We start from the raw sequence: 24,268 nt of genomic DNA on the forward strand, positions 1-24,268 counted from the left end.
GAGGTGCTTTTAGGACGTGAAACTCACTCAGTTGCTGATCTTAGAGGAGAAATGGTGCAAAAAGGAGTTCAGCTGGACCGAAAAAGCTTCTCCTGTTCAATGTGCCTGGATCTGCTGAAGGATCCGGTGACTATTCCCTGTGGACACAGCTACTGCAGGAGCTGTATTAAAGCCCACTGGGATGGAGAGGAGCAGAGGGGAATCCACAGCTGCCCTCAGTGCAGGAAAACTTTCAAACCGAGGCCTGTCCTGGGGAAAAGCACCATGTTAGCTGATTTAGTGGAGCAGCTGAAGAAGACTGGACCTCCTGCTGATCACTGCTATGCTGGACCTGAAGATGTGGCCTGTGATGTCTGCTCTGGGAGAAAACTGAAAGCCACCAAGTCCTGTTTAATCTGTCTGGCCTCTTTCTGTGAGAAGCACCTTCAGCCTCATTATGATTCAGCTCCATTCAGGAAACACAAGCTGGTGGAGCCCTCCAAGAAGCTCCAGGAGAACATCTGCTCTGTTCATGGTGAGGTGATGAAGATGTTCTGCCGTACTGATCAGAAGTCCATCTGTTATCTCTGCTCTGTGGAGGAACATAAAGGCCACGACACAGTGTCAGCTGCAGCAGAAAGGACTGAGAGGCAGAGAGAGCTGGAGGGGAGTCGGCAGCAGATCCAGCAGAGAATCCAGGACGCAGAGAAAGATGTGAAGCTGCTTCAGCAGCAGCTGGAGGCCATCCATCGGTCTGCTGATAAAACAGTGGAGCACAGCCAGAAGATCTTCACCGAGCTGATCCGTCTCCTCCAGAAAAGAAGCTCTGATGTGAAGCAGCAGATCAGATCCCAGCAGGAAGCTGAAGGGAGTCGAGTCAAAGAGCTTCAGGAGAAGCTGGAGCAGGAGATCACTGAGCTGAAGAGGAAAGATGCTGAGCTGAAGCAGCTCTCACACACAGAGGATCACAGCCAGTTTCTGCACAGCTGCCCCTCAGTGTCAGCACTCAGTGAGTCTCCACACTCATCCAGCATCAAGATCCGTCTTCTGAGGCACTTTGAGGATATGACAGCAGCTGTGTCAGAGCTCAGAGATAAACTACAGGACATCCTGAGAGAGGAATGGACCAACATCTCACTGAGAGTCGCTGAAGTGGATGTTTTACTGCCACAACCAGAACCAGAACCAACGAGCAGAGCTGGATTCTTAAGATATTCATGTGAAATCACACTGGATCCAAACACAGCACACAGAGAGCTGTTACTGTCAGAGGGGAACAGAAAAGTGAGATATATGAATCATCCTCAGTCTTATTCTCATCATCCAGACAGATTCACTGAGTGGTCTCAGGTCCTGAGCAGAGAGTCTGACTGGACGTTGTTACTGGGAGGTGGAGATGGGAGGGGGAGGAGTTGGTGTAGCAGTCGCATACAAGGACATCATACAAGAACGTGAATGTTTATTTGGATATAATGACAAATCTTGGTCATTAGATTGTGAACCAAACAGTTCTACATTTAGGTACAACAACATGGAAATCTCCATCTCAGGTCCTCTGTCCTCCAGAGTCGGAGTGTACCTGGATCACAGAGCAGGTATTCTGTCCTTCTACAGCGTCTCTGGAACCATGACTCTCCTCCACAGAGTCCAGACCACATTCACTCAGCCGCTCTGTGCTGGGATTGGGATTTATTATTCTAGATCCTCAGCAGAGTTGTGTAAAGTGGAATAAAGGTGTTTGGTCAGCTTGTTGCTGACAGCTGGTTGCTGTGATGTCTCTGCTGTTCTGCTGTTCTGCTGTTTATTTGCTGCTGTTTCCTGTGTCTGTGCAGCCATGGAGGATATCACTGCTGATGAGGAGTTTGATTCACAGAAATATGTCTCCACATGAAAATCTAAACTTCTCTGAGCTCTAAATATCAGTCGGATCCTGGTGTTGGTGTGTCTGTATGTTGTTGTTTCTCTTCCACTTCATGGAGCCCAACAGAGGAATCAGCAGACCTTCCTTTATCACAGACTCTTTTCAGATCTCATCACTTTGGAAATGGGAAAATAATCCTGGACTTACACTGACTTTAGTTTGTTTCAGAGATTAAATGTTGTTGCTGTTTTCTGAACCGACCAACAGATGAGGAAGTCTGTTCTAAGGTGTTCAGAAGCTGTCATTTCCAGGATCAGAAGGAATCAGGAGATCCTTCATCAGCTTTAATGTGAGAACCAGTGAAGATTTCCACAGCAAACACGACTCTGAAGGAAGGAACAAAGTGTTTTCTTTTGTCTTCATTTCAGAGTTTCTGTGGAATCTGATGGAGAAAATGTCAAACTGATATGAGGGTCTAACTGAGGCAGTTTTCCTGTAACAGCACAAAGTCCAGAGTTCATGTTCAGAGCAGGAAATATTTGTCCTTTTGACTTCCTTCAATAAAACAGCTTCATCACAGAGAAACGAGTCCAGTTTTCTTTGAATGTGTCCAACAGAGAGTTTTCTTTCCTCCGTCTCTCACTCAGAAAGATTTGATCCACATGCTTCAGATGATCAGTTATTATTCTGTGAGCTCCGTTGTTCTGACATTTCTTCTTTAACAGTAAAGAAAAAAAAATTTTCAGCTGATAAAAACACGAGAGCGGCAGCATAAATAACATGAACATCTCCTGATAAACTGCTGATTCAGCCCTCATTTCTTTATATTTTCCTTCCAAACATTCAGGTTTTCGTATAATCTTTTAATGTGTTCCTGAGCAACAGTTATCCAGCTTTCCAAAGGTTTCTTTGGATATTTTCTGCTTTTTCACTAATTTTAAGTCCACTCTAGTTTGTTTAAGCCACTTAACTCTGACCTATGAATCATTCAGGCAGGAAAAAGGCTCCTAACTCAAGGGATGAACCAGTGTTGTGTCCACACAGAACAGACAACTTAGCAAAGAAGCCATTTTAAACTGGATCTTTAGGCACTTTGTTCCCAGCAGCCTGTCACAGAGACACATCATTTGTTCCCATTTCTTTAGCTGCATCTGTGAAATTGCATCTTCCGTTCTTAAGGGAAGGGAAACATGAGGCTGCTTCCTTGTTCCCAGCCCAGGCTTCGCGCTGCCTCTTTAAGAACAGAAGAAAACAGTCACAACTTCCTCTCTCCTCCCTGCATCTTGTTGGTTATTTCAGGAATGTTCTCCGGCCTCGCTCTCACTCTTTTCTGCTGTGTCACTGCTGGCTGGGACATGAAAACACACAGATCACTGCTCCAAACACACTGTCGGGAAGGTTTCACCTGCTTTGACGAAGTCTGAAACCGTGACGTAATTATGGGCAGTGCTCAGAGGAATGAGGGCCACAGAGCTGCCTTCAGCTGGAATGTAAAGCAGGGTGGTGATAACAGCTCTCCCCTCAGGGCATCGTTCACACAGACAAAGCACCTCCTCCCCCTAATCCCGTTTCACTCGTAGGACCTGAAGGTAACATTTCAGCTCCCAAAGATTTCCTGAATAAAACCAAACCAGGTCAGGAGAGCTTTGTTCATATTAATGTGGCGTTCCCTCAGCTAATCCAAGGAGACTTAACCCGGTGAAGCATCCGTTTGTGTTCACCCACAGAAATATTTCTGCCGTTTTCTTTGCCAAGTCGCAGCCACTAATGGCTTGTTTTCCATTTCTCATTTAATGTCTGAGAGGTCTCCATCTCCTCCTGCCAACAATGCGTCAACTTGAACCAACCAGCAGTGTGGATAGGTTCCATCCAACCATCCGGGGTCGCAGGGCCAAGCAGGGCCAAGCAGGGCCAAGCAGGGCCAAGCAGGGCCAAGCAGGGCCAAGCAGGGCCAAGCAGGGCCAAGCAGGCCAAGCAGAGCCAAGCAGAGCCAAGCAGGCCAAGCAGAGCTCGCTCTCTACAGCTTTGTCCTGAAGCTTCTCTGAACCAACAGATACCATCTCTCCAGCTTGTCCCGGGTCTGCCTCGGGGGGTTATCTACCTGGCAGGAAATGCCCTAAATACCTCATCTGAGAGCCGTCTGGGAAACATCCTGAACAGACGCCCAAACCACCTCACCTGGCTCATTTCAGGGAGTAGGAGCAGCGGCTCAAAATACAGAGGGAGCTCCAAACTACAAACAACAGGTGTTGGAAAAGTTATTTCCAGGTGGTGTAATGACCAGCATGAGCTAACCTTCTACAACACGCATAAGGAAGAACCTCCTTTCACATCTCTGAGGCCTGAAATATGCGTCAGCTGCAGCACTGTAGATGCATCTGAAGTCTCTAAGTCAGAGTTGTTGAGCGTCTGGTCACTTTTGGCCCAACGCCGACTCTCCAGGTCACTTCTTTATAGCATCTCACATTAGCGTAGCGTTAATTTCTGAGGACGTGCATGACCAACACTCACAGCACACACAGGACACGCCAGATGGCATCATTAACACTTTAAAAACAGGACTGTATTCTGCACGGGGATAAAGCCACACGGGACACACCCAACTCTCCTTCTGTAAACACTCACGTCCTGTGTCCACACCTGTGGGTCAGAAGGTGGCTGACATCATGCACAACGTGATCCCTAAAAACTACATGAACATGCAGAATATTTAAATGTTTGCTGTCCAAACACCACCAACCAATCACGAGGAAAACCTGAAGATTTCCAGCTGTTAGCTGACAATGATCTGGGAATTCATACGCAGTCTTGGCCCGGATATCCACTGAAATTGGTGGTTCCCAAACTGTGCACCATGTGACCAGGAAACTGAAATAATGACAATTTGACATTTCGCATTCCTAAAAAGTCCAATTTACCTATTTAAGCAACAAAAAAATAACACATTTTTGGTTTTATCTGTTGCCATCTGTGCTAAATAACCTGCAGGAGGCGTGTGGCTGCTTCTGATGAACATGTTGGTGTCTGGCTCACGGTCATTCCTGCTTTAAATCAGGTTACAGAGCCGGTCGCCATCACTTCTCCCTGCCTCCATCCCTGCAGGAATGTTGTGATCTGAATAAACGCTCATATTAAAAAGAGGACTGGAGGCAGAGTGAGGGGACGGCGGGTGGGTGAGGATTAGCTAAAGAGGGGCGACAGACGGGAAATCCGGAACCTGCTAACGCAGAAGAGAGCAGGACCCTCCCCCCTCTTTGGCCCCCTTTTATTATCCCTCCTTCTCTGGATGGTGGCGTGCGCAGTAATGCTGAGTTGAAGGACCTTGTTTTTAACCCAAATATATCTTCCAGCTTTGTCTTCAAGCTTTCAGTCGTTCTCAGAAAGATCTTAAACTTCTCTGAATCAGACGGACAATTTAAATAACACATAAACGTGCAGATTAAGCCTGAAACATTAAGACCGGTCCAGATTAAACCTGAAGTAAAACAGACGGGGGGGAAAAGAAAGGAAACTTTGTTGGAAACTGCTGGAAAAAGATGTCGACACTGGCTGTCAAACGCAGCAGAGGTCTGCAGCCCTGCAGGATGTAGGAGGTGATTAAAGGCTACAAAGACCCTCCGACAGATGGAGCAGATCACAGAGAGCGGGACGCAGCCCATCTTATTATCACACACTCTGGCATACTTAACACTCAGAGGAATAATACACATCCCCTCAGTTTGGCATGTGAGCTGACACACACACATATAATGCTTATGGCCCCGCGAAGGATGGCGGTGGGTTTAAATACCAACACACGCCAGCAGCTTCTGAACACTCACAGCTGTCAGACGCACATGTAAACAGACTGAATATCATCAGCAGCTCAGTGTCCCACAGTGAAACCAACAGAACACGATTCAGGCCCCGTTACGCACCATCATCCACATGCTGATGTAACGGGTTGGCTGTTGATTCCACTTCCACAGTGACTGCCAATCATATTCGCCTTTATTCGTGCACAGAAATATGGGCTGAGATGTAGGCGCAGTCCGTGGTAGGTTTGTTACACAAAGCACAGCGTTCTACTGAAACTGTATGTGATGTAATAATACAGTTAGCAGGATCATTACCTCCGCCAAGGAGGTTATGTGATCGCCCGAGTTTGTCTGTTGCATTGTCTGGATGTTCGTTCGTCTTTTCGTGCTGCAATCTTGCGACCTGCCACAAGGTGGTGCGACCTCCACAAGGTGGCGCGACCTCCACAAGGTGGCGCAACCTCCACAAGGTGGCGCGACCTCCACAAGGTGGCGCGACCTCCACAAGGTGGCGCGACCTCAAGGTGCCAAAGCCAAACAGAGCCAAAGCCAGACAGAATGCATAGTGCGCGGATTTGCTGTAATTAGCACAACAAAAGATTGCAACGGCAAGCCAGTGTGCATAACTGCATATAGCGTGCCCAAAGCCAGACAGAATCCATAGTGCGCGGATTTACTTGCACGGCAAGCCAGTGTGCATAACTGCATATAGCGTAATAATAACAGCGAACACTGCTTCCCGACAGAACATTATAATAATAATAATATTAATAATAATTAATAACGGTGAACACTGCTGTTCAATAATGAATAGGGAGAAGGGAATGCCTCTTCTGCTGACAGCGCCAAAGAACAAGTAGCCCACATCAGGAACGTATGTCCATACATGGCTCGCTATCCACAGGTAGGTTAGCGGTTGGCGGAGGTCTGCACTCTCTGAGTGCATTTCTAGTTATTTTATATTATTCTCAGTAAGATGGCGACAGCATTGCATTTGACGAAATGTGTTGGAAAGGTTTTATTTTATAATGTTAATATAATGTTGGTTAGCCATCTTGGCTCGAAGGCTAAGCTAAACTTGCTAGCTTTCTCTAATGAAGCTATGCCGAACGGGTGCCGTGCTGTGACCGTGAGCCGACCGGTCGGTTTCCATATCGTTATTCAGGCAATAAAAGTCCTGAAGCTGAAAGGGTGTCGGTCCTTCTTATAAAAACATAACACAACGCCGACAACGGTTACACAAACACAGCTTTGGGCACCAAAACATCCTCCAGGAATCTCCGACTCCAACTGGCGTTTCAGGATTGGTCCGACATCAGAATATGTGCCAAATTCCTCTTTGTTGACATGGCAACGGGACACTCCAAGAAGACATTGGCTGTGTTCGAAACCACATACTACATACTTCCATACTGATCGATCTGACAGTATGCAGAGCGTTTACCCACAATGCATTTCGCTCCTGCCCGAGCCGAAATCAGCCGGCCTGAAGCTGATTTCTCTTAAGCTCTAAACTCTGTAAACTTTAGCAACATTTGAAACATTTTCAGGCGAGAAAGTAGTCGTTTAGATCCCCAACGTGTTGAAAACCTGACAAAATACCGGCTATTTACAATTTTGTTCCCACGAATTCGGCGCTACTAAAGCTAGCCGCAGTGAGCAACGCACTTCCGGTTATTTTCACAAAATAAAATACCCGTTGCCTTTTATCATTGGGAAAGCCATTACGATACAATTGGTGCTTTTGTTTTGAAAACAGGAAGTGAACCTACCCTCGTTGTAGCTAGCTTGAAACTGCCGTTTTCACAGGAAATGACGATCTTGAAACTGCCGTTTTCACAGGAAATGACGATCAGCGACGTCACGTTACGTTGCATCTTGGGTAGTTTGAGTATGAGTAGTAACCTCATGATGCATACCCAACATTTCGGAGAATCTAGTATGCAGAAAAAGTTAGTAGGAGAAGTAGGAGTAGAAGGAGAAGTATGCGGTTTCGAACACAGTCATTGCCTTCGCCGACGTCGTTCACAGCGCTTTTTCCATGTTTTCTCATGAATGTACCGAAGAGCAGAGACGTCACAACGCACGTCTTCCTCAACACTGAGAGGAAGACGACTATGATGAGATCACCTGTCATTGTCAGTGGAGATAACGTATGACAGCAGACATTTTGGATCGTCATGAAGTGCTTTGGAACACAGTGAGGCAGATATCACCAAACTTACACTGTGTATATGAGGCTAGCTGTTGATGCAAGGGGGAAATCATGGTTAAAAACACCCATGTTTGTGTGTATTTAGCCTTAAACAGCTAATCTCTCACTTTATACCGACTGATTTTTGTTAAAACGGGACAAAATGGTGCAAAGCAACCCATTGGAACCACCAGGCATGTTTTAAAAAGGCCTGCTGCGTCTGAAAAAGCTTTTATTTTGGTGTCTGTGCACCAATTCACCGACAGTACAGTAGACATCATTTTGGAGCATTTACTCATAAAAGCTGCAGAGGAAGGGAGCAGATCATGTGATCTGAGCTCCAGACCAGTTGTTCCACTTCTTCTTACATGGCACAATTTCCTGGATACATTTAGAAAAAGAATGTAGCTGGCACACATAAATGTTCACCTGGTGCATTGAAAGCTTCTGATCTGTAGCAACAAAAGCTCCTCAGAATCATGGCCGTGAATCCAGGTGACATATCTGAGCTTGTAACCCAAACCTCCGACCTTTATTCTCTCACAGAGGTTCAACACCAGAGCAAAAACCAAACGTATGAAACAGACTCCGTTCGCATCTGTATTTCCACAGTTTCTATCCATTTCCAGGAACGATCCATTAGCCTGTTAAAGCCGACAGCACACGGGCCCGGCATATCATTACTTTTCCAATTGATCGGACTCTGAGGCCTTCAAACGGTGGAAGACAAAACCTCCTGACACACGCACTAACTCAGCATAATCAATGCTGGTGATGTGACCCAACTAAGACTGCATATGAATAGAAAACAGGACGTCTTCAATCAGGTCGACGATGGATCGTCTTCTCATGGTCGATGCAAACGGGAGTAAATAAGAATTCCATCAAAACATAAGTAGGAAGGTGGGAATGTTCGCTATATGATGAAATCATCAATCACTGTGCTTCTTATTGATCGTCCGTCGCCTAAACGAGGATGGTCAATCTGCGAAATAGCCCCTGATGAGCTCAAGCCTAATGAGACCCCCCCCCCCACACTCTGAGGAAGTGAGGGGGAATAAAACACACCGAGCGATATTCATGCTAACACAGACATCCATGCCTGCAGGTCGGTCATTTTAGAGTTTCTCAATCAGGAGCAAAGCCTGTTAAAGGGAAGTAGTTTCAACCGTAAGAGATTACCAGCAGCTCCGACTACCGACTCCTGGTGAAAGGTAGAGAGGAGGCGAGATGAGGAGGGGCAGAAAACTGTCCCAGAGGAAGGGGAAGGAGAAAGGACAGGAGATGGAAACGTGTGATAGAGAGTCGTTTCTCTGGGAATATCAGAGAAGGATCAAACCAGGGGAGTGGACAGCGGAGATAAGAAGCAGGAGTCATGAGAATGGCACGATGGGGGTTTCATCACAGTAAGATGGAGGCTCAGCACCGCCAGCTTCTCACGTGTCTGACAGTTAAACCAGATGTTGATTCTGCAGCAGTGAGACTGATCGGGATTCCATCTGTTTGAAGCAACATTTGATGGAGACTAAAAGCAGTTTAATCAAAAACCTGCAACTCAGCCGGATAAATTTATCATTTTTTTAGATTTTTGGCTGAAGCGAAACGACTGAAACCGTCAGAGGTGAGAGAAAGCCCGTTTCATGCAGCAGGGTAAAGCCAAAGGACCAACGGCAGCGCCAACACAAGCAGGAGCAGCCGACGCCTCAGGCAGTTTTCCACCAATGTGGCTCCCTGAATCAGAACCAGGTCTTTCCATGTGAACTGCCAAAGCTCTGGATCCTGCTGCCACAGAAGCACCAAATCCTTGACGGGTTCGAGGACAGATTTGGTTAGTTTGGGCTTTAGAAGACCGACCAAACCCCCCCCAAAAAAAACACTGATCTGAGCAGTCTGCCTAATTCAGGACAGATCAATAAACATCTGAGCTTCAACGTGGACGTGAAGTCAAAGCAGCTGCGGAGGAACATGGACTCAGAGTTTCTGCTGCTTAAAGTTAAAAGATGGGGACTGTGAACGCTGCTCAGTGTGCAGCATCGAGCACCATTCACAACTGTTTTCAACTGACTCTTTAAAACACGTCGTTCACAGCCGCATTTTTAAACACTGTCAGGTGATTTTATATCACCAGCTGGATCAGATCAAGCTCAAAACAGTCTGTTTTTATTCTGTATGCAGCGCCTTTCAGTCCACAGACAGACCACAGCCAATGCTGATATAAAACACTGGTTTGCAGGGAGAAACACTGTAGTAACACTGAGATAAACCGTCTCCCTGCTCACTCTCTGGCTGTGTCAGAAGGCTCAACTTTAACCAGTTTTAACGAGCTCTGACACAAGCACCTGGTAGGAAACTGTCCCACGTATTTCTCAGACATAAATTTGCAAACCTGTGCTAGCACCAACGCAGGCGTGATGAACAATGTGCTCGCTGCATCCGTAAGAACCAACCAATCGAGATCAGTCCATCTTTTTTTACTAAAATCTGGCCGAGCTGCAACAAAGCTTTCCTTATAAGTTTACAAGTCTAAATGACATAAAGACCTGGCTGAAAGCTCAGCTTTCTTAATCCTTTAGATCAGAGATACTCATTGTGCGGCTCCTCAAGCTTTAATTGGCGGTTCATACTCGCATAGTAGCTTATAACAATATGGAAACAATAACAACACATTTTTTCAAATAACACACAGCGAATACTGCACAGTATTAAGTATTTTCATTAAGTTTTCGTTTTTGTAGTATTAAGTATTTTTTATTAAGTATTAATTAAGGCTTAATGGTTTTTCCTAAAGGGGGCTCTGTTAAACCTGGCAACGCAGCCCGCTTAAACCACCTCACACTTGACCGCAGTGCACGCTAGCTCCTTTAGCCAGCGCGAGATGCAGGCACAATGGATCGTTTTTTTGTTTTTAAAAAAATATATTTTTCTGGGCTTTTTATGCCTTTAATTATAGGACAGTTGGAGAGAGACAGGAAGCAGGGAGCAGAGAGAGGGGGGAGACATACAGCAAAGGGCCACTCGGTGCGGGACTCGAACCGGGGCCAGCTGCAGTGAGGACTAAGCCTCTGTACATGGGGCGGCTGCTTAACCCACTACGCCACCGACCGCCCCCAATGGATCGGTTTTTAATTAAAAAAGGGCAAAAACCAGCACAAAAACCATGCTCATCTTGAATGTCTCGCTATGATTACAACAACAAACTACAAATACAACATGAAGAAAGTCAAGGACATGCCTGCCAGCTTCCGCTCATCCCAGTATTGAGGTAAATGTGGTCTCAATTGAAAATGTATTGGCTGTGTCGTTTCTTTTTTTGAGGGATGTTTTATATGTAGAAATTACTTTAGTATGTTGTCGTAAAAGTGGCTCTTCCCTTGATTAGCAGAGCATGCTAATGTGGCTCTTGTGAAAAAAATAGTGAGTATCGCTGCTTTAGAGACTCTCCCGGCACTCCTTCTGTCCGGTCTTCTGACAACATTTTGAGTGAGTCCTTATCGCGCTGGTACAACCGCGGTAAGCTAGCTTCCTACATAGTGGTCCACTGTGAGGGAAATACCGCGCCGCTTCGCTTAGTGTTGCTGCCGACATCTGCTCCAGCCTGTTCAAACATAAGTTTTGCACTTCATCCAGATGTAGAGCAATCTGCAACAAACAGGCCGCGCAGATGAGTCAACGCAGAAACTGTAAATTCAGCTAACAGGATGGATTCTTATTATGATTGTGACCACAGCTGCCAAGTGAGGTAATAACCAAAGATGAAGAGGAAGAGTTTCCTCCTCCAAAGAGCAATGACTTAAAAGAGAACACTACTGGAAACACTGAGAACATCGAGTCTTTACCATCGAGGTTTTATTCACACGGCCATAAAAATGACGGATGTTCTCAGAGGAGGCGGGATGAGGGAAAGCGGGAGGACGTTACTGCTGACACAAACAGACAAGAAGCTTACGGGGGGATTGTTGGGGTCTGAAGGGCTCGGCACTTAAAAGAAAGACATTTAAATTACTTCAGCCCGATCGCAGCGTCTGTGTGGAGAAAAGTTGAAAGGCTGCAGATGCGGGATGAATCTGAACTCTGCCCGTCAGAAAGTCACCGAAGAAGAGTGTAAAGACTCAGAATTTTGTTAAAACCCTCGAGTTAAAAAGCCACAATCAGTCCTACATTCATCCAAAAATCCACCACACTGCCCTGCATTAGAGCAGCAGCAACCCACCCCCCCGCAGCAGCAGCCTCAGTGGTACAGCCCAGCCAGCACAGAGACGACAGGGAGTGGAGCGGTCCACGGTGATGGGGGTGTCCTGGTTCCTCGCCATGGCGTTGGCGTAGTAAAGTAGATGAATGGGATTAGGGCTCGGCCCCTGCTGGGGGGGGCTGTCTGTTTGACATCCAGCCAGGATGGACCAGATTACCCTCACAGGCTGATTTGAATGGCAAATCCTCACAGCACCTCGCACGCACGAGCACACACACATTAAGACACAAAGCAATGGAGAGTGGCGTGTAAGCAACACACCGACGGAGAGGCACCGCTACGGGAACCAGAAGGAAATGTTCGCCCAAGGATGCGACTGACAGCTGCTCCTGTAACTTCTGCTTCATTTAAATAAGTTTTAGGCTTTGAATACTGAAAAATAAAAAAATAAGTGGCCAAGGAATAGTCCAAAGCTCAAAACAAATAAAAAGGTTAAATGTTTGAATGTTTACATAAAAAGCTGAAAGAGCTCAAACAGGAAGTCATTAAAGGAGAAACATCCAGAGCACAGATTTGGGTCCTGATGATACTTAAACTCAAACACAACTCTGTCACGGTGTCTGGATCAGGTAGGTTTGAAAATATCTCCCTCACTAAGCTGTTAATATCTGCAGAAAGCAGAGATAATGATGCTCTAACAAGTCTGTTTTCTAGTGTTTTATATCCCTGCGAGGACATCAGACTTCAAATTCAGGGATCCATGAGACTAGAAAACATCTGTATACATGCAGTCAATTTAGCCTCCATTTTGGAGGTTCTTAAACAGTTCTTAAGGTTAGCAACTAAAAACGTTACGTTCTGTGATGCAGTGTTTTAACAACACGTCTTTCAGTTTGATGTGAGGTAGTGGGGGCTCTCACGATTTCAGATCACGAATGATTAGAAGGTGGCGACGATCTGCCGAAGCAGAGACATCGTAGCATCACCTATAGCTTGATTCAGAGTACTTTTATCCATAGAGACCAACTTAGAACTATTTACAATAAACAATTCCAACGTCAACAGGCAGCTAGGCCACCTAAACCTGTGTTTAGGGTAGTTAAGTTAAGTTAAGTTAAGTTCAGTGCTGTTCAAGAGATGAATGATTAGTGTAGTTAGAGGTTAGTTTGTCATGAGTGGAGGTTTTCTCGGAAAAACAGGGCCTTCCAGAAGTTCTCGAAGGTAGAGGGTTGCTCCTGCTCTGGTAGCTCTTGGAAGGTCATTTCACAAAACAGGGAGCGTGGATGAGAACAGTCGGGACCACCGCGCTCGTGGGGGGCAGCACTAGGGCTGTAGAGATACACTAATCTCATGATACGATACACTTACATCATTTTCTGGGGGGAAAAAAAAGGGACAGTGTGATTTGACATGAATCGTCGCTGATTGGACCGGTGGTCCGACCTTTGAACATGAAGGACAACACCGCCAGACAAACAGAAACAAACGAACATGTCACAAACGTGAGAGCTGTGCACTTTATACAACATTTTTAGGAAGTAATTTATCATTGTTTTGTATAATGTGACCCCGTGGCATTGTATTTTATTACCATAATGTTCTGTGTTTTCACTAATTGTAACGTATGACTTGACATATGACGTATAAATTATACTTTATTGGGAAACGAAATATCGATATGTATCGCAGTATATTAATTGTTCAACCCTAGGCGGCACCCAGACGATGTTCCTTGGAGGAACGAAGGAGCCGAGGGGGAACACGGGTCTGCATGAGAGCAGACCCAGAAATCTCTTTGTGGGCTAGCATTAGCATTAGCATTAGCAGCCACAGGTAGCTCAGTGATATATTGGATCAAAAACCAGACGGGGCGCCGTGTTCTACCTAAACTAAACGACCAATCTCAGAGGAGGCAGGACCTGAGGAAGAGATGCGTATAAGGGGTCGCTTCAGGCCAAAAAAACGGGTCAGCTTGAACAGAGGTGCAGATTCATGGTGGATAAAGAGCTGTTGTACTGTGATAATAGTCAGACAATCACCACCACCAGGCATCCAGAGCCCAGCTGCACCTTCACATCTGCGGCAGCTTCCACCGCCTGGCCTCCTCGGTCCATCTGCTCCTCCACCTCTGCAGCAACTCCCACCACTAGCCCTCCTCTGTCCAGCTGCACCCCCACCCCCATCTCTATTGTTGATAGCAACATCACTCCTGTCGCCATCCCTCCGCTACAACCTCTGTGTCTAACTATAGAGGAGGTTGGAGCTGAGCTCAGGAGACCCAGATGGAGTCTGTCCAAGGCTTCTGAGGGACTGTGCTGGTCAACTAGCAGTCCCTCTTCAGAGGCTCTTCAATATGAGCATTCAGATGGAAAAAGTCCCAGTACTGTGGAAAACTTCTTGTCTCATACCGGTGCCCAAATTAGGGCAACCGGTGGAGCCCCATACCAGTCAGTCTGCATTGATGGAGGGGAGATAGAGACTGTTCAGACCTGCAAATACCTGGGGGTGGTGCTGGATAATAAACTGGAGTGGTCTGCCAACATAAGCCGCTTCCGGACTGTAGGAACCTTTGACAGTTCTAATAACCTTTTAATCCACGGGGCCGTTTTCTCCTGTGTTCGGACATACAGGAACTCGGGGCTTTCTCCCTCAGTTCCTGTAACTATTTAGCTCCTTCTCCGAGGTCGGGTCTTTTCATAGTTCTTATAGAACGAATCTAACGGAGGTGTGTGGTGGTCGGTAGCTACGCCCCATGTCATGCTATCACGGCTGAAATGTTTCATCATACCACACAGACAGAACCGGCGGGTGTTTAATAAGTTAAACTTACACTGGTCTCATTTGTCTGCAGCGCTCTGCTCTCCTTTCTTCCTTCATGAAATGAAAAAGTATCGTCTCCTGACTCTCTCTGTGAGCTTTTCCAGCCTCGATATTAGACGCCTGATGTGATTGTCCATGATTAATATCACGTGGCCTCCCCGCTCTCCATATTAGCTTCTTGGTGGTGTTTTTTCTACTCTACTTACTTTTACCGTTTTGTTTTGTGTTTGAATGTAGCGCTAAACGGCTAACGGCTAACACGTCACTGAAGCAGACGGCTGCGCGCGGCGCATCAGTCCCTATCAGTCCCGACTCATGTGCGAATGCAGACTGAAACAGTTCCGCTTGGGAAGGATAGTTATCAGAACGAAATTCGAGGAGGGTAGTTCTGATAATTACTTTCTTAGAACGGTCTGTCCGAAAGCGGCTATTGACGCAGTGTACAGAAGGGCCCAGAGCCGTCTCTTCTTCCTGAGACGGCTCAGGTCCTTCAATGTCTGCAGTGATATGATGTGCATGTTTTATCACACTATCATTGAGAGTGCACTGTTCTATGCTGTTGTCTGCTGGGGGAGTTGCACTACAGACAAAAACTGTAGGCGCCAGGACAAACTTGTGAAAAAGGCTGGTTCTGTTGTAGGCAGAAGGCTGGACCCTCTCGGTGCTGTGATGGAGCAACGGATGAGGAAGAAGTTAGATTCTGTGATGGAGAATAATAAACATCCTCTCCACAGCATCCTGACAGGACAGAGGAGCAGCTGCAGTGAGGCTCATCTCTCTGCGCTGCAGGACTGAGAGGTTCAGAAGGTCCTTTGTTCCCACAGCCATAAGGCTTTATAACAGTGACTGCTGAATTCTTCCATCTAGTCATTTATTATTATTTAGTTAGTAGTAGTATTATTATTATTGTTGTTTTATTGTTGTTAATTCAATCATTGTAAATATTTAAAAAAAAAATTTTGAGCTACTTGACGAATTTGAATTTCCCCCATTGGGGGATAAATAAAGTATTTTTCTATTCTATTCTAAAAACTTAATCTAAAACATAAAAAGGAGAAGCAAAGGTTTCCACGGTGACGCAGTGATGATGTCACAGCATCCACCCTCCTTGTTGAGTCTCCTGTGTGTGTTTGTGTGTCGGTTCATGGCCACGCTGGTGTGTAGAGTCAGCTGAGAGTCACCGGCCGCAGGAATTGGAGCAGATTAAAAGTCAGCCTGATTCAACTCTCACAGCCAACTCTGATCTCACGAGATTTAGAGGCAAAAAAAAAAAAAGACGGCCAATCAGATCTGACAGTTCGCACAGTCATTAGGAGGCCTGGATAAAAAGTGTGTGTTTCAGGTTTACGCACTGACCAGCACAAACACAGACGGGGAAGTGATATCTGCAGGGAAGCCCCGTCTGCTGCTTTTTTATGTTACTTTAACAGAATCCATCCACCTTAACTGCGTCACCAGGTAAATAAACCCTGAAGAACGTGCTCAGAGTCAGACACAACAGGTCCTGCCTTCAGGCCCCGATGGATCATAGCTGTTTAGGCAACAAACCGTTAGGCAGGTGGCTTTAATGTTCTGCTTTAAGGAATTTAGACCAAGCACGTCAGTCTCTGGCTGCTTTTTTTAAACACAATATATGTCACTGAATTCTTCTGTAACAGTCGCCGTCAGCTCTCTGATAGTTCTGTTTGTTTAAAAGCTTTTAAATGTTTCAAAAAGTCGAACAAAAAGAGTTGCGTGACTCAAAATAATAAGTCCGACTCCAGCATCAGCTGCAGCCTCGGGCCCTGGGGCCTTTCTTGTGACTCTGATGGATTTAGAAGAGCCGAAACAAACAACCTGAATCACTTAGCCACGCGGTGTCGGGGCTTAAAACACATCTTTATCTTCTTTATTATCTTGTTGCTCGTTTGTGTATTCTATCATCTTCCATCAGGACTTCTGTGCGCTTTAATCATGGATGCAAGATAAGAAAGGGGATTCCAGCTGTGTGGCACATCCAGAAGTCTATGAGCATAGTAGTGAAAGTGCAGGTTGTATCACTTCAAACCTACGCTCACCTTAAAAATATACAGCTCCTGTTCCACACATCACTCTCATTCCTGTAGGCATCCTCTCTGAATCCGCCTGACCAGGACTGATTGAATAACATTTCCCTGCACAAAGGGGTGATGGAGAGACAGAAGGAGGTGTAGAATAACCTTCCACAGCTGCCAGCAGCACCCTGCCTTCAGCAGAAAGGCAGAAATTTGTCAAGATACGATGGATCCCAGTGGATGTGAACAGGCCGAGACATGAAAACAGTGTGAAAGAGAGAAAGAAAAGAAAAGAGGAGGATGAGCTCATAAAGAGGACAGAACAGGTATGAGCAGCTTAACACCAGAACACGAGCTAATCTGGGAATTAGCATGAAGAGAATATTTTAGCTTTACTAAATCTCACTGTGGACGAGGAAAGATGAAGAATGAAGGATTAAAAGAGGAGGATCGGAGATGTGCAGCGGTGCACAATCCATGCTCGCCTCACACATATGTTGCTCTTAGAGCAGCCTTCATGATTAATTCATCCACCGGTTTCCGTCCCTCTCCACCATCTTCCTGCATCCCGACAGCTCTGCTGCGTTTCACACCTCTGACACTTCCAACCTTCACAAAGCAGCGACGAGCACCAGGCGATGTGTTTCTGTTCAACTATCTGCGCGTGTTATCAGGCGGCCGTGGAAAAACAGACGTCTGCATTCTTCAGTCACACTCTTCAAGGCCGCGAGCTGAAACATGTTGGTCAAACAATGACTTTTAACCTCTGTAAGGACCTTTTTCCCCTCTTTATGCTCCGTTTAAGTTGAGCCAGAACACTGAGGCAGCTAAAATGAGCCACTCTGGATGAAAGATAAGAGGAAGAAGGCGAGCTCCAACCTTTTCTCCCTGACAAAGCAGCTGCATTTGCTTTAAAATCTCAGACATTTCACATGGAAATGCATCTGTAATCATCAGGAAACACGGTTAAATCTTAAGGACTGATCGTGAATCCAGATCACTTTGAAAACTGAAAACTTCCCGCTGCGTTTAAGGTACACATTACAAACTGAGTTAATCTACACTTTAATGATCATCACTGTTGTTTAACACATAAAAACCTTTCTTTAATTTGGTTAGAATAAAAACATCTCACATTTCTATGCTTTTCCCTCACTTTACAGATGTCACACTCAATTATACTTATTAAAATTACATTTATGTGACAACAGAGCCAGTAAAGCACACAAAAAATGATGATATAGTAATAGTTTTAGGTGTAGAATTACGCAGATGTTTGTCGTACATCACCATTCCGTCTTAAAACATACAGATGTACATCTTTATGTCTGATTTGTGTTTAAATTGAGCCATTTTAGTTGTAACTGTTCACAAAAAGATGGAGAAAACAGAAAAACCCTTCAAATATCAGGTAACATCTGGTGAAAGGTGAGGCAGACATTGTTCCTTTCCTTCTGCTCTTTATCATAAAGAAACAGAGCAATAAGAAAAAGAACCCAGTCTTCTCAGGATTTTTAAAAATGTTGGCTAAACGTTGAGGAAAAGATCCTAACTCAAACCAGCCGTCAGTGTGTCGCCGAGGTGAAAACAACAACAACAGAGCGCTCCTCTTCCTGCTTCCTCATGAAGCTCACGGCGACATCATCTGATATCTTGACCTAATTTCTTTTCCTTGAGCTGAATGCTCACACTGTGGGACGGCGGTCAGAGTTTTACAGCGAGTCTTCGGGGAAGCGCCCGCGGAGACGGCACAAAACGCTTAAAGGATGCGCGCCACACAGGCCTCGCTGTTACAGTCGGCCATGAATTCAGAGCCTGTTCGCCACAGAGGGAAAAGAGCCTCAGTGTTGCTGCAGATATGCACAAACACTTCCACGCCGGAGCAAATATTTCACACTCAATGGCTGCAGCCAGCACGACCATCCAATTTCCTCCGCTGACACACTCACACAGGCAGAAACACAATGAAGCTCATTGATTATTTTACTCAAAATCAGCTGGGTGCTGGTTATGTAAGAACCCGGGGGGGAGGGTGGGGGGTGTGGAGGGGGAGAAAAGGGGGAACGGGGACAGATTTACTGGATGCAAAGATAAAATGTGGTGAATGCAGCAGAGGAATCTCATTTTGACACGGCAGTATTTCAGCTGTGTTTGTGTTCTGCACTGTAAATATGTCCAACACCTTAAAGGGATAGTACGCCTCTTTTGACATGAAGCTGTATGACATCCCATATTAGCAATATCATTTGTGAACATTGACTTTGCTTTTCAAAACAATATGCGTTCAAAAGAGTAATACATTTGCATCACAAAATCGTTCTCCAGGAAAAAGTCAGACCTCATAATCGCTTGGCCCTATTTTCTCTCCCTTCATATCAATGCGTTCCGCCACCTGCCGACAGCCGCACCTGTTACGGTGTTTGCTGCTCGGTCTGCACTTCGGTCTACACAGCAGGCAGTGATACGAAGGGAGAGAAAATAGGGCCAGGCGATTGTGAGGTCCGACGTTTTTTGTTGAACGATTTTGTGATGCAAATGTATTACTCTTTTGAACGCATATTGTTTTGAGAAGCAAAACGTTTTATTTTTTAAACCCCAGCCAACTAGCCGGACTACTTTCGTCAACGCCAAAACGAGGCTGGAACTCGGCTCACAGGACGCAGCAGGGGGTAAGAAAATGTTCATAAATGATGTTGCTAATATAGGATGTCATACAGCTTCATGTCAAAAGAGGCAAACTGTCCCTTTAAAACGAACAAAAGGAGTGATTGTTTGGGGGGGAAAGCGCTCTGCTAAACGTCCAGTTTTAGACACCATCTGTTGAGCTGCGCTGCCCCCGCAGAAGGAGAGGCCTCCCACCCCGGTCTGCAGTGCAGGAGATGCAGCTCGACCAGCGGCTGGTTATCCCTGCCGCAGATCTGACTGCACTTGCTTTTCCTGCCCGACTGCGACGGCAGGAGCGTGCTGGAGATCTGTGACCAAACAGGAAGTAACATGGTGGAGCGGGAAGGGGGGGGAGGGACGGATGTAGGCCGAAATAATAAGCGAGAAGGTGGAGGGCCCTGAATAAAGGCAAGAAGGTGGGAACTGAAACTGCTTTTCACCGATTACTGAAGGTGGTGTCGACCGCAGCAAAGCGAATGACAACTAAGATGGGATCTGAAAACAGAATCCAGTCAACTAAGTGGAAAATACTGTGACCGCAGCGTGATCCGAGACACACATACAGGCTGTGTTTGATGACTGAGGGAGGAAAAGAGATGCAGGAAGAGGAGGGGATGCTGTGTTCTTGTGGGCAGAAATCTACCGTGAGAGGAGTTAGGGAGGGAAAACTAGGCCACATGGAAAAATCCAGCTGTAATGATCCAACTCTGGGGCGGCCAGCGGCTCCCATATCTGCTTCTTTACTCCCCATCACTCCATCGTTAAAGAGTCTTCTTCCCTCTCCTCCGTTCGTCTCCATCTCTTCTTTTCCATCTATTCACCCGAGCTGGTTTCTTCCTCCGCAGCAGATCGCGTCTCTAATGCCCGAATGTGAACCGGAGCGACCTTTGTTTGCGCTCTAATCGGGTCACAGGAGTCCAGATGCTCTTCATTTTCCAGGCAGAGCTACAAAGAAAGTTCGAGATTAGATTCAAAGCGGCGCTTCGAAAAAAAGATTCCTCCGTCTGCTCGCAGCATGCGAGGTACAAACGCCTGAGGGCCCGGGGAGCCGGGAAGAGCGGGACCGCCACTTCCTGTACTCCGTGGAGACGTCGGCAAACACTCGGCCTCGAACCTTTCCTGGAGCACTTCCTGTGTCTCTTCTCAGCTTCCTGAAGCTGAGCTTTCAATTCAGAAGAAATGAAAGATGGGGGAGAAATTATTTTTATTTTTATTTATTTATTTTAGTATTATTATTGTTTTAAATAATATAGCTGTTGTATGTCCTTTGATTTATTCTTGTATTTTATCCTTTTAATTTTTTGTTTTTATTTTTCTGTACGGCACTTTGGTCAACTGAGGTGTTTGTAAGGTGCTTTATAAATAAAATTGGATTGGAATCTGCTTCAGTCTGGATTTTATTTGAAGATGACACCTGTCAGACTGATGGGTGTGTGCATGAGTCACAGTAAATATACGTTGTACACGTTATAGTGAATTACAAGTGATAAAGGCATCCGGGGGAGATGTGGGCTGATGGATCTGTTGTGAAACGTGTAGAAAAACTATTTAAAAAGGAAAATATCACTTTTTTATGGGCAGAAAAGAGGATGTTTTGCTTGATCAGCACAATCGAACTTATTCAGTCGTCACATAAGCCGGGTTTGCACTCCCTGCAGAGGAAAACCCTAAAGAGATCTGCTGATAAGCCTTGAAAAAGAAACGGAAACGTTTCCACGTCTGACGGGTTTAAAGCGAATAAACTCGTTACATCACAGCTGGGAGGACTCAGTCGTGTGAGTTTCATGTTTGACTGGAAACGTCTTTAATCGGTTTAATTTCTCTTAAATGCGCAACAGAAAGCGTAAACAGAAGCTGGAGTGGATGTCAGGGTGACTGTATTATTCCATTAAGAAAAAGTGCCTTTAGTGAGTCAGCTTTTTCTGTTAAAGCTTCTCACGAATGAAATACCATTCCCACAACAATTAGAGACATCAACACGTATAAATTATTTGGTGCTCATTTTAACCAATGGCTGATCAGTAGTCAGACTGGTCAACATTAAACCCTGCTGCTGCTGACATAACGTGTTTCACTTGTGAATGTATGATTCTCTTTTGACCTAGTGTAAACCTCTTGTTTTTATGATTTTATCAGCACTGTTTGTTAAATTATCACGCATCTACCAAATGCTTTAATCGGTTTTATCAATGCTTGATACTCAGTGATGATTTGATGTTTTTATTAAACGCTTTGCTGCTGCTACGTGATCCTCAGAACTACTTCTACTTGTATCTTACCGTTTCCTACCATCATTGTTGCTCTCTCTATTATGATCCAACACCGTTTTAATATGTCGTTCTTAATTGTTGATGATTTTATTGTTTAACGTTCCATGTTTTTTTAGGGTGCCATTGTACAACTGGCCACCAGGACAACAGATGAAAACTAGCCTTTGGCTAACTCTGGCATGTTACAGATGTCCTGTTAATAAAATTTAACTGAATTGAATGTGAGGCTCGGCCGAACATCTGCACATCAGGTCTGAGGCTTGTTTAACGTCCTCAGGCGGAGAAGAAACGTCTTATCTCTACGTTTGGATCTCACAGAGCGCACACACATAGCTATATTTATGGATGCCAGGTTCCTGGCCGTCTCGTCCAATTGTTCTGTTTCCTCTCGGGTTTCCTGGTCCGTGTTTGGCTCTGAACACATTTTCATGCCACAGCGGCCGTCGTGTTTTAACGAACTTTGTGCTTTTAAGCGGCTGGAAATGTTGGTCTAATGAGGAATATTAAAGAAAACAGCAGAATCAGACTTCCACCGACTCCCAGCGGGTGCTTTCTGACTCCCGGGTCCCGGGGTTTTTCCATATATGACCCCATCGCTGCAGCTTTAATATCCTGCCATTGTTACACAAACACAACCTCCCCGACGGCCTTGTGAATGATTTAAACTGTATCCAATGTCCACCTCCAGTTTCAGAGAATCAAATCCCTCAAGCAGGATGCCAAGTTCCCATTTCTCTGCACGTTCCCTCCGACAACGACCACGAGTGAGAAACCTGCCGGTGTGAAAACTAACAATCAACTAACCAGTTTTATCTGCTGTCAAAGCAGTCAAACCACAGAAAAAGTTTCATACAGGCCTATTACGACTTCTACTTTATGTCACAGATGTTAAGTGGAGCTAACAGCTGGGAAGCATCTAATCAATAAGTGATCAGAAAAGGAAGTCTTTTCAGATATGAACATAAAGCTGAAGTCATTTCAAGCTCGTTGGCTTATTTCAACTAAATAAATAGTCAAAAAACACACATTTTGGGTCAAATATTTAAGAATAAAATGTTAGAATTGACGAAACAAAAAGGAAGCCGTTTTAAAATCCTGAGTTTTTCTGAGGACAAAGAGCTCCATCGTTCTGTCTGTAAACATCATGTCCAGCAGCCGATTATCGAATCGCACAAATAACTGGGACAGCCATTAAATGGTCAAGACTATAAGCCTGCAAATAATCTAACAATTCACATAACTCTTGTGCTAAATAACGGACATTTTTTTCTAAAATAAACAGGAAGATAAATAACTCCCTTTTTAATTTTGTCAAGTTTAAATTCCACATTGGGGATACGACAAGTCGGCAGCCATTTAACAAGCAGACGTCATTAAATGGGCGCCAACTCCTTCAATTAGAGCCAAAGTCCGGAGGAAATGTGGAGATATTATTTTCTTCCGTCTCATCCAGCTGTTTTCTCTCATCTGAATGAGGACAACCATTAAACCACGATGGATTTAATGGTTGTTCATGATGACGGGCCTGGATCCAACAACCTCCATCTGCTGCATAATGACTTTTTATACTGGACCAAAGTGCAGAAATACAGTTTTCCTCCAACAGTTCATCTTGTGAACATGTCAGTTACAAAAGTTAAAGTTGGTCTGATTGGTCAGCTTAATCCCACCGTAAGATCCTCAAAGTTTAATGTTTGCCATCGGCTCCAAAGCAGCCCTGAAAGCACCTCCAAAGGTCTCACTTTGTCACGGATCCGTCGAAGCTTCAAACCAAACAATGAGGTAAATCTGGTGCTTACACCAAAATAAACAGGGAGCGGGAACCAAAGTTTAAAGAAAAAAGAGACTAAACAACACTCACAGGAGCCTTAAATCGTCTAATCCGACACAATATAAAAAAGATTTGCTTCAGGATACTCAGAAACACGAGAATGGTCAAAAGGCTCCACTTATATCAGTGTGCTTAAGTTGTGCTCCTTAATCACGTCTCTCATATGGGAAACAGCAGCTCTAATGCCTCGTTTATTTATCAAAGCAAAGCCAGTGGGCTCGGAGATAAAAACTGAGGGCTAACCGTGATCGACAACAGGCACTTTAATGGAGAGAGATGGAGTGAATCCATCCTGAAGCTCCAGAGGAAGACAGATTTATTGGAGGTATTAACAACTTCAACCCGTTTAGATTCATTTTGGGAATTAAACCGGCCATTAAATACCTGTCATATGCACAGATTTCTTGAGATAAAATGCAGACCTCGTGCTAAGAGGGGCTTCTATCAGAATGTCAAGGTGAAAAATGTCAAATGTAGGTATTTCACACGCTTTCCTGTTGGTTACAGCCCAGAATTTAGAGCCTGCCGCTGCAAAAAGCAACCAAATTAAGGCTTGATCAGCTCCAGATTGGGTTTTTTTGGGATTTTCTCTCAGACAGGCTACTCCCAAGTCTCCAAATCACAAGAGTT

At 45.2% G+C, this 24,268-nt stretch overlaps 2 protein-coding genes across 10 annotated transcripts in view; one reads left to right on the plus strand and one right to left on the minus strand.

Annotated features, from left to right (window-relative positions):
* Window positions 1-24,268, minus strand: part of macf1a (microtubule actin crosslinking factor 1a) — a 286,863-nt gene that overhangs the window by 231,236 nt on the left and 31,359 nt on the right. The window lies entirely within an intron of this gene.
* LOC142368185 (E3 ubiquitin/ISG15 ligase TRIM25-like) lies at window positions 52-22,575 on the plus strand. The gene is made up of 2 exons (XM_075450323.1): window positions 52-1,369; window positions 22,496-22,575. Exons 1-2 carry the CDS (start codon window positions 52-54, stop codon window positions 22,573-22,575), a joined length of 1,398 nt encoding a protein of 465 aa, XP_075306438.1.

The sequence above is a fragment of the Odontesthes bonariensis genome, chromosome 18 (assembly GCF_027942865.1).
Source record: "Odontesthes bonariensis isolate fOdoBon6 chromosome 18, fOdoBon6.hap1, whole genome shotgun sequence".
NCBI lineage: Eukaryota > Metazoa > Chordata > Actinopteri > Atheriniformes > Atherinopsidae > Odontesthes > Odontesthes bonariensis.

What these genes read in the sequence shown, in the direction of transcription:
- LOC142368185 (XM_075450323.1), top strand. Translation starts at nt 52, where the DNA reads ATGGTGCAAAAAGGAGTTCAGCTGGACCGAAAAAGCTTCTCCTGTTCA. An exon ending in CTGGACGTTGTTACTGGGAG is followed by an intron (nt 1,370 to 22,495) that starts GTGGAGATGGGA and finishes GTCCACCTCCAG; the next exon opens with TTTCAGAGAATCAAATCCCT.